The sequence below is a fragment of the Festucalex cinctus genome, chromosome 1 (assembly GCF_051991245.1).
Source record: "Festucalex cinctus isolate MCC-2025b chromosome 1, RoL_Fcin_1.0, whole genome shotgun sequence".
NCBI lineage: Eukaryota > Metazoa > Chordata > Actinopteri > Syngnathiformes > Syngnathidae > Festucalex > Festucalex cinctus.
Genome location: NC_135411.1, coordinates 8,403,160 through 8,414,677, shown reverse-complemented (window position 1 = coordinate 8,414,677; position 11,518 = coordinate 8,403,160). Strand labels below are relative to the sequence as shown.

The window sequence follows — 11,518 nt, the reverse complement described above, 5'->3', positions numbered from 1 at the left end:
AAAGTGGTGTTTCGGGCGTGGCACAAAGTTGCTCACTTGCATGACGCTGAGTAAAAGTGGCTAATGTGAGTGAAATATGACTCTTTTGAAGTCTGTCACGTATTGCTCCGAAACGCCCCGTGAGACTTCACTGAACTGCAAAGCAGTCCGAGACCCAAACTGGCAACGGCAGTCGCAAAAGCGTGACTTGAATTTATCAGCACAAAATCAAGAGCGAGAGGTATGATTTTTTTTTTTTCTTCTTCTTTTTTTTTTTTTTTTTTTTTTTTTTACTTGAAAAGTGAGCCATCGTTTGTGACAAGTCGGCAGGCTTACAAGCGGCCTTGAAAACTGCAGCGCCCTCATGAATACAGACAAAACACATTTCACATGGGAGCTTGAAGAACTTAGACACACGTACACAAGTGCTTTCACTATTAACCATTTTTAGAATCGATTAATCGATCTATTTAATCGATTAATCCACTAATCCGGCTCATTTAAACACAGTGTATTAAAAAAAAATAAATGTGATTATTGTTTATGAACCAGTGATTGGTGTTTATTTCATACTTCACATTCATATTGTGATTGGAGCTGTCAAACGATTAATTTCATCCATCACGATTTCTATCAACACTTTTTGCCCGCCAAATATAAAGAGCACCTGTTAAGTGTTCTTTTGTTTTTAATTTAATGTTATGAGAACGTCTTCAAAGAATTTGATCCACTGCACACGTTCATCCTCCTCTTTTTTTTAATTAGTTAATTACTTGCGTATTTTAAAATGGGGGAAAAAAAATGACCCCAGTTGTTTGACATGAACAAATATTCTGAATGTCATACGCCAACGTTTATTAAATGTTTTACTTTAATGTGCTATCTTTAACGTAACCACCCACTGCCAAGCTAAAGGATCGTCTGTGGTCAAAATTAATAGTGTGATTAATCTGTGTTAATACATGATTAATACGATCATTTTTTGTGATTAATTAATTAGTTAGTTAACACTTTAACTTTCACAGCATTAATAGTGATTACCAAAAAAAAAGGGGGGGGGGGGGGTTGATGTTGTACTACTGAATGTTGCTAAACAGATTAATTTTATAACGACTACTTGTCAATTAATCGATGAATTTTGACAGCTCTAACATACACACACATTTGCAGCTGTCGAATGTACAGTGAACCGAGCACTGCTGCAAATAGAGAAAATTGGTGAGTACAGTTGTACCTCTACTTACGAACGTCTCTTCATACGAAATTTTTCGAGTTACGAAACGCCTCAACGGGAAAATATTTGCCTCTTGTTACGAAAGAAATTTCAAGATACGAAAGGTAAAAATACATTACCGAACGCAACAACATACTTTCCGCTATGGCTATTTGCTACCATCGGTACCTATGAGCGTAAATACTAGATCGGTGTCTATACAGCGTCCTCATCATTCATCCCGCGGCCCATGAGGTGTTCCGATAGTTCATATGTTTACGAAAAACTAACGGCCAACGAATTTGTGCAAAAATTCAAACAATTGGTGATTGATGAAGGCACAGTAAGTTTTTAATTGCGACGAGACGGGCCTTTTTTTTTTTTTTTTTTTAAAGATGCCTCGCCATACCGGAAGTTTCCATGAAGTTTCAGAATTAGTTTAAAAGAATCGCCCAGAAAAAGTGTTCACCAGTCGGGCGTTTGCTCACTAAGATGATGTTTGCCCTGGACATTTCCGAAGGATTGTTTAAAAAAAAAAAAAAAAAAAAAAAAACATCCTTGGATCAGTTCTTTACAAAACACCAGGCAGAGAGAAAAACAAAAACACTTCTGAGAGAGGAGAACATGAACCAGAGGGCAAAAAACGATGAGGACAACAGTTAAAAAGGTAAATGACCATCATTTTTATTCTTTACTCTATTCTTTGTTTTTTCCATTACGCACAACTCTCATTTATTGTGCAATAATCTAATTGTAACATGTATTTGTTACATGTTTTGATGCATTTCTATGCTTTATAAAACATTTATGTCTGAATTTTGGGAGGCTCGGAACGGATTAGGGCATTCACATGGAAAATGCGTCTCTACTTAAGAACTTTCTTCCAGAACCAATTCATTTCGTAAGTAGAGGTACCACTGTAATTGACTTTACAATCCCCTAGAAAGATTGATTGCTGCTCCAAGATGGCGGTGAAGCACGACATTGAAGCTCCTCAACTCACTTCTTCTTTTGTTGCTTAGGCCTGAGCACAAAAACAGGGAAAGTTTTTCAGCAAATGCCGAACCGAGACTGGTCGGAAGTCTGTCGAACGACATCAATGTCAGTACCGCTAATATCGTAAACACAAAACTCCACATACGGTTAAAAAAATAATAAAAAATCCCACTGCCAATGAAAAAAGTTCCCAAACAATAAGAAGGACTTCCTATTCCATCGGCAGGGCGACCACATCAGGCATCATCTGCCCGGTCTTGACCGAAATCCACAAGTCTTCGTTATTAGCCGAGTTTTTCTTCTTCTTCTTCTTTGATTCCGATTTGCCGGCTCCGCCTCCTCCTACGCAGCAGCAGCAGCAGCAGCTGCGGCCGTTGTCATGGCGACAGCAGCAGCAGTGGCAACACGCGGCCAGCGCGGCGACGAGGACGACCAGGGGCAGAGCGAGGAGGACCACGAGGCACGCGGTGTTGTAGGCGCCTTGGTGGTGTTTGTCCGTCACGAAGGCCCAGACGGAGCCGAAGAAGTTGCGGATGCCGTCCGACGTCCCGTCCATCACGTCAGCATGCAAAAAAGGTCTTCAGACGAGTTGATACTTTCAGTTGGCTTGGAGGAGGCTCAATTGACGTACTTCACTTCATAGTTTCGACTTCATTGGGCGGCCATTGCAGCAGATTGAACTCGTCTTCGGACTTTCATTTCCTTCAAGTGAACGCATCAGACAGTTCAAGCCCAAAATGAAATTGAAGGTGAAACTGTGATGATGGTAATCTTGCAGAAGTTGTATGCTTGGTGATTTCACTTTGTATTTTCAACTTGACTTGAATACTGAAAGATGTTCCTTTTTACTGTGGAGCAAAAACAAAACATGCAAAAATTAGCATCGCTTAAAAACAACAACAACAAAAAAATTATACATTCCCAAATATCAATGTGCCATTGAAGAGGCAAAAGAAAGATTAGTCTCTTCTTTCATCAGAAAAAAAGTATGTTTCTATCTGTTTCCGTTTTGCAGCAATTAGCATTAGAAGAGAGCTAAGTTTCATCAGTTTTCACAAATCTATTTAAAATTGTAAGTAATTGAGCTTTTTTTCTAGATGGCCCTGGTTGATCTCCTTTGCACTGCTGCCACCTGCTGGCCGTTTGTGTAATAACCGTTCTTTGCAGTTGAGAGGCTGCATCAAAGCCTTCTGTATGCTCTAGCATAAAAAACAAACAAAAAAACGTATAAATACGTCTTTGGGACACTTAGAACATTAAAAAAAACGTATTTACACGTTATTGGGAACAACTGCGTTAAAGGCACATGGACATACTGTAAACAGGCGCCACAACCCATGCAGTATTTTCTATACATGTTTAAAAAGTGGGTTTTAATAAGATTACATGTATTTAATGTGTATAAATAAATTAATAAATTGATTTATAATTTATTAGAATTAATTGAATTAATTTTATCTAAATTATTTAATTAATTAATTAAATTAATTCATTAATATGGTCTCCGCAATTTACCGTGATTAATACGCAATTAAAAAAAAAAAGATCCCCATATTGTGTGTTGATAAAAATGACAGAAACGTTTGCCAGTAAGTAAGTTTGTTAGCAATCAAAAAATATTCAAAAATAATCATGAAAAAAAATAAAAAATACTAGAGTAGACAAACAATGTTGGGTCAAAATAGAACCATTTAGGGACAGTCTGGAGCCCTGGGCATCTTCATTCATATCATGCATTTCACATTTGCTCTGATAATAAAGTATACAGCAAATTGGGGGACTGTTTCATACAAAAGTAAAAAAAATAAAAAATAAAAAATCTTTTTAAGAGTTGGGAGTAAGTATTATATCAACGAGGCATATTAACTCATTTGCTCCCAAAAACGAATAAATATATTTTATTTTAAAGATATTAACTGTCCCAAAGACGTATTTATACGTTTTTTGTTTTTTTTCTATGCTAGAGCCTCTCAACTGCAGAGAATGGGTGAAAAAAAAGGTAGTAATTACAAAAACGGCCAGCAGGTGGCAGCAGAGTATAATACATCAACCAGGGCCATGTTGCAACAAGCTCTTTTCTCCACTATTTTAAACAGATTTGTAAACAATGATGAAACTTAGCTATATTCTAATGCTAATTGCTGCTAAACGGAAACAGATAGAAATATACTTTTTTTCCCTGATGAAAGAAGAGACTCTAATCTTTCTTTTGGTAGGTTCCACGGTTTTATAACAATAGAACACAATATTCTGTGGGCCTTGCAAAATCAGTCCAAATCCAGTAAAACCAGGAGTGAAAATGGCTGCGAGTGAATTCATCATGGGAAATTTACGGACTTATTTGCAAATTTTCTCCTATTGTGAGCCTTGAATATATCCAACATAACCAACGTGGGCTCGCCGTACTCGTCGGCATTCGTTCGATTCCCAGCATTCCTCTCATAAATACTGCAAAAGGAATCATGGGAGGATTCCGAACAGATCTCGGTCAGAGGACGACCGGAGGCCAGAAAGAAAGACAGATTGGGTGAGATGGCATCTGAACGAGAGATTTGGTGAAACAATCTGTTTGGGAATCAATCCCACTGACGGAGAGAGCCTGACAAAGCAACGCGAGAGGTGGATCGAGTTGGAGCAGCAACATCTGGATGGTGGAGTTGTTTAGAATTTTAATAATAATAATAATAAAAAAAAAAAAAAGTCATCATTTCAAAGAAGAGCTCGCCCGGAGAAGTCAAAATAATGGAAGGTGGAGAATAATTTAGAAATCAAAGCTCTTAAAGGAGCCATTATTATGCAAAATGGACTTTTTAATGTCTTGTCTGCAATTTGTTTGCTCTTGTTTGCCATCACGCGTGAAATTAAACAACCAAAGTACGTCTTTTATTTGCCGATTTCTGCAAATGTGTTTGTCAGCGAGCCTTGCTTGCACTTCCCACCTCACTGTCACATGACAGTATAGAGCGAATTGACAAAACCAACAACACGTTGCGGGTCTGATATGAACAACTAGGCTGCTGCTGGTTGTCCAATTTTTTTTACACCAAGCGCCAATTCTCAAAATGCTTGACTTTCCAAGTACAGTAACACCATCATCACAAACAGTAAAATACACTTGCATCATGTATATGCTCAAATACTTCCTAAAAATTGGCAAAATACTCTTAAAATCTATTAAATATCCTGAAAAGTTATATAAATACTCTTAAATCTACTTAAACAGCCCGGACTAAGCATTACCTAAATACTCTTCAAATCGAATGAAATACTCCCGAAAAGTTACCTAAATACTATGAAATTAACTACTCCCTAGAAATTACATCAATACACTTAAAATTATTTAAATACTCTCTAAAAGTTACATGAATCCACTTAAATACTCTCTAAAAGTTGTTTAAATACTCTTAAATCTACTTAAGTACTCCCTAAAAGTTACCTAAATACTATTGAAATTATTTAAATACTCTCTAAAAGTTACATGAATCCACTTAAATCCACTTAAATACTCTCTAAAAGTTGTTTAAATACTTTTAAAGCTATACTCCCTAAAAGTTACCTAAATACTATTAAAATTATTTAAATACTCCCGAAAACTTACATGAATCCACTTAAATCCACTTAAATACTCTCTAAAAGTGGTTTAAATACTCTTAAATCTACTTAACTACTCACTAAAAGTTGTGTAAATACTTTTGAAGCTGTACTCCCTAAAAGTTACCTAAATACTATTGAAATTATTTAAATACTCTCTAAGTTACATGAATCCACTTAAATCCAGTGAAATACTCTCTAAAAGTTGTTTAAATACTCTTAAATCTATTTAAATACTCACTAAATGTGTAAATACCTTTCAAGCTACTGAAATACTCCCTAAAAGTTACCTAAATATTATTAATATTATTTAAATACTCTCTAAAAGTTATATAAATACTCTTAAATCTACTTAAACAGCCCGGACTAAGCATTACCTAAATACTCTTCAAATCTGCTGAAATACTACCGAAAAGTTACCTGAATACTATTAAATTAACTGCTCCCTAAAAATTACATAAATACACTTAAAATTATTTAAATACTCTCTAAAAGTTACATGAATCCACTTAAATCCACTTAAATACTCTCTAAAAGTGGTTTAAATACTCTTAAATCTACTTAACTACTCACTAAAAGTTGTGTAAATACTTTTGAAGCTGTACTCCCTAAAAGTTACCTAAATACTATTAAAATTATTTAAATACTCCCGAAAAGTTACATGAATCTACTTAAATCCACTGAAATACTCTCTAAAAGTTGTTTAAATACTCTTAAATCTTTTTAAATACTCACTAAATGTTGTGTAAATACCTTTCAAGCTACTGAAATACTCCCTAAAAGTTACCTTAAATATTATTAAAATGATTTAAATACTCTCTAAAAGTTATATAAATACTCGTAAATCTACTTAACAGCCCGGACTAGACATGACCTAAATACTCTTCAAATGCTACCTAAAAGTTACCTAAATACTATTAAATTAACTGCTCCCTAAAAATTACATACTCTTAAATTATTTAAATACTCTCTAAAAGTTACATTAATCTGCTTAAATCCACTTAAATACTTTCTAAAAGTTGTTTAAATACTCTTACATCTACTTAAATGCTCACTAAAAGTTGTGTAAATACTTTTAAAGCTGTACTCTCTCAAATACTATTAAATACTATTAATATTATTTAAATACTCTCTAAAAGTTACATGAATCCACTTAAATCCACTGAAATACTCTCTAAAAGTTGTTTAAATACTCTTAAATCTATTTAAATACTCACTAAATGTTGTGTAAATACCTTTCAAGCTACTGAAATAAAGTTACCTTAAATATTATGAAAATGATTTAAATACTCTCTAAAAGTTGTATAAATACTCGTAAAACAGCCCGAACTAGACATTACCTAAATACTCTTCAAATCTACTGAAATACTCCCGAAAAGTTACCTAAATACTATTAAATTAACGTTATTAAATAATCTTTGCTGAAATACTTGCTGGTGATTTCTTCATGTACCACTAGAGGGAGCTTGTGTACCACCAGTGGTCCTCGTACTGCACTTTATGAATGACTCGACCCGCAACTTCAATTGTTACAATTTGGCGGCAAATCTGCTTATCAGAGGTGGTTTATCTCGTCCATAAATTGCTGGAAATATTTTGTATTTTATTTTATTACCGGTATGTATAAGCTCCAAAAGCAGACTTTTGGTCTATCTTGGGGTCTTGTGCAACTCACACCTCCTTCTAATGATCTCAGATAGGAAGAAAAAAAACTTCTCATCTCACATTTGCTGGCAGAGAGCGAGTGACGACGCACCTGCGCCAGGACCGCTAATAAAGATATCTCATACGTGCGACTGCTTTACCCACAGACAAGCTAACATAACACCCCGATCTGCTTTCACAGTTCACACCCTCGTCATTTTCTCAAAAGGGAAATGAAGCTCTTATAGATAAGTGACATCACAAGCAACACTGATATGTGGAAAAATAGAAATACGCATTTCCATTTGTTTTCTAATTATACGCTTTCTGTGGGTGGGTTCATTTCAGTGTTAGGGAGAAGTGATCGTTTACCGTAAGAAGCCAGACAGGAATGATGACGTCACTGTAAAGCGTACAGTATGCCCATATAAGGAACGAGACGTCTCAAGTATTTTGCAAGACTTCTGTAGCGTATTCACACGAATGCATTTAAACTGGCCTTGGATTCAACAAGTTGACGGTGTTCAAACTTGATCCCATCGTGACTCATGTTAGCATTGCTAGGAGTGGAGCCCAACAACCCCCCCCCCCAAAAAATGTATTTACCACTTGACTGCCCGTTACTCATATATTTTTGATGTTTTTGTTTCAGTTCTAACTTGTGAAGGAAGAATGTTTTTGTCCCAACATGCAATTGGAAGTCAGTAAATATCACAGATGCTAACTCAGGTGTGTCCAAACTACGGTCCCAGGGGGCCATTTGTGGCCCGCCATCCATTTTTCAGTGGCCCGCGACATATGCTAAAAATGACATTTGACTCAGTTCAAATAAAATAAACAAAAGAAAAATGTTTGGAGATGGTCAAATTAAGGAGGGAGGGTATCGAAAAACAGCGGCCATTAAAGGTTATTTTAGTGAACTAAAACTAATGAAAAAACTCAAACTAAAATTCAAAAAACAATATTGTTACCAAAATAAAATAAAAACGAAAATGCTTTTAAAAAAATGAAAACTAACTGAAACTACATTTTATGTTTACAAAACTAACTAAAACTAACTATAATAATAGCAAAAACGTCTTTCATTTTGAAAGTATGTCACACAGGAGTGACGTCATCTAGCAGCAGCCAATAGAAAAGCACCTTCAAAGGACGTCGTTCCCATTGTGTTTTTTAAATATTGCGCACAAGTAATACACATTTAAAAAATAAATAAATAAATAAATAATGTTAATACTGAAACTAACAAACTAAACTTAGCATTTTTAAAGAACTAAACTAATACAAACTAACATAACCACCCTGAAAACTAAAATGAAAAATTCCAAAACTTTAATAACCCTACTACCATATTACAAATAAATTGGTTTATATACTGAAGCATTTTTCTTAATATGCACATGTACATTAGTGTCTGTTTCCGTTTTGCAGAAATTAGCATTAGAATAAAACTAATTTTCATCACTATTCACAAATCTGTTTTTAAAAGAGTGGAGAAAGTCGCCTTTTGCAACATGGCCCTGGTTGGTCTCTTATACTCTGCTGCCACCTGCTGGCCATTTTTCTAATAACTGCCATTGCTTCAAGCATTCTCTTCAGTTCAGAGGCTTCATCTAAGCCTTCCGCATGCTCTAGCGTTAAAAAACAAACAAACATAAAAAACGTAAAAATACGTCTTTGGGACAATACATTTAAAATAGAACGTATTTATATGTTTTTGAGAGTATTTTCATCCAAGAGAGGGAGAAGACCGAGTTAAAATGCAAGAGCCGATCTCTTGGTGCCAGTCCAGCCCTGGGATAATTTGTCACATTCACATTGTTTTTTTAAATTTTTGGAGGGGGTAAGGGGGGGGGGGGGGGGCATAGTATGCCCCTTTTAAAAGTAAATTACATTGCATAATTATGGGGAGCTCAAGGGCAAAATCGAAAACAAATATTTATTACTGCTACTTTAATATCGCAAATGAAAAAGAGGAAAAATACAAATGGGAAAAACAACACGCGGTGTTGCTGAGAAAATATGCGAAAATATGCCAACGGCGATGATGACTTTCCAAGTGTCCGCTTGACTTTCTCATGACATTGTGCTCCGGTGGAGGATTCTTAAGTCCAGGAAAAGAAAAGCCAATTGATGGGGCCCACAAAAGCAGGAAGGGGCTGAGAAAAATGTTATGATTGCAATGAAGGAGGGGGGGGTAGTGGGGGCTGCTTTTTATGGAGCGCGCGACCTAAAAGAGCAGAAGTGGCGACAGAAGGCATGACAGGAATCTTTCATGACTTGCCTGCAGCACACAACTACACAACTCTACAACTGATATGGCTTTTCAATTGTCGGTTGTTTTTGTTTGGGGATTTTTGCAAAAAGCTCAAATGTGGGTCAAGATGCCGCCAGCCAATCACAGGGTTAGGACAGTTTGTTTTTGCATTTATTTCATTTGACTTCTGTTTTTTGAATTTAGTTAGTATTAATTTAGTTTTCAGAATGGCTTTGTTAGTTTTGTTCATCTTAGTTTTTTTCTTGAAAATGCTTGATTTGAATTGAGTTTTTATTAGTTTTTGTGTATTTCCTGGGTGCAAGATTTCAAACGTATTGTGTAGTAAAAACAAAACGATGGACGGACGGATGGATGGATGGATAGATAGACAAACGGACGGACGTGTTGATGGACGGACAGACAGACAGATAGACAGATAGATAGATAGATAGATACATACATACATACATACATGGATAGATGGATGGATGGATGGACAGAGACAGACAGACGGATGGATGGACGGACGGGCGGATAGACAGACGGACGGACGGGCGGACAGACAGATGCTGTATATAGAACTTTGAAGTCGATATGCGAGCCGCTGGATAGCTTCAAGTACAGTTTTAACGCTAATGAGTGATCTGTTCAAATCAAAGGCAGCAGTGTAGAATCGAACAGAACAGATCAGATGATTTTTTTTTTTTTTTTTTGCTAGCCAGAATTTAAAGGGCTCTGTCGGAACAGCCACAGGAAGAAAATTCCCAATGTACCTCGAGACAAACAGCTGACAAGTGTTATTTCATAAAACAAAAACTAAACAGGACTATGCGCAGATCTATCTGCCTCTGATTGAATTGGGGCCCCAAGCAAAATGTCGTTTGCGGATTTGCCGCATTTGTGATTGGCTGACCACAAGACCACGAGATCTTTTTGTTTACATGCCAGTTTCTGAAAATACGCATTTGACACACATAACAACCACCCCCAGACAATTCTTCAGCCCATGACTTGTCATGGAGGCTGGGTGAAGATCCCAGACCACTTTCAAGCAAGCAAATTATCATCAGGCAGGTGAGCTGCAATTTTGACATGCATCCATTTTCGACCATGATAATCCTCATTAGGGTCAAAAGGTCATCTGGGCAGTTTCCATTCAACTTGTTAACATTAATTGTCATGCTTGTTTATAAACAAGCCTCCAAATACAAACTTCCACACTCTCAAACTTCCAGCACACAAAACATCTCCATCAAGTCATTACCTGAGCTCGCGCACGCGCACACACATTTCAAGCGTCGGGTCAGGTGAGGCTCATCAAACGTGTCGCGTCTCCGCCGGGCATCGGCTCGTCTGCTTCTTTTTTTGTCACGCCTCACAAAAACACATCATGACCGGGCTTCACTTTCTGTTCCTGTTTGCTCTTGTAAGCCCCGCCCCCCACAACCACCAACAATCTCCTCCTCCTCCTGGCTCCAAGTGTGTGTCTGTGTGCTATGGTGGCAACGTCACAGCCCACTTTTTTTTTTTTTTTTTGTAAGAATGGGCCTTCTGTCTGAGCCTGCTTGTCTGTTTCCTGCATGGATTCTTGCGGCGGCTTTTTACTGTACCCGATGACGTCGCAGAGAGAAAGCATGAACGTAACGGAACGCGTGAAAACGCTTGTTGGAGTTGCTCCTTTCAGCGGCAAAAAAAAAAAAGAAGCTTCCTGGCTGTTAACAAACATCTCCACCCCGCATCTAAAAGGGGAACAAACGCGGGAAATGAAAGCTGCGAAAGTATACGAGCGCTCGACCAGGTGAAAGACGCCCGTGGCATCATCGCGGTTAATTCTCTTT

The 11,518-nt window shown here is 36.9% G+C and overlaps 1 protein-coding gene across 1 annotated transcript; it reads right to left on the bottom strand.

Moving 5' to 3' along the window:
- Positions 1-239: 239 nt before the first annotated feature.
- Positions 240-11,091, bottom strand: kiaa0040 (KIAA0040 ortholog). Its single transcript, XM_077514298.1, has 2 exons — positions 10,945-11,091; positions 240-3,036 (listed from the first exon to the last, which is right to left on the bottom strand). The coding sequence occupies exon 2, from the start codon at positions 2,742-2,744 to the stop codon at positions 2,400-2,402; it is 345 nt and encodes a 114-aa protein (XP_077370424.1). The 5' UTR covers positions 2,745-3,036; positions 10,945-11,091; the 3' UTR covers positions 240-2,399.
- Positions 11,092-11,518: the final 427 nt, after the last annotated feature.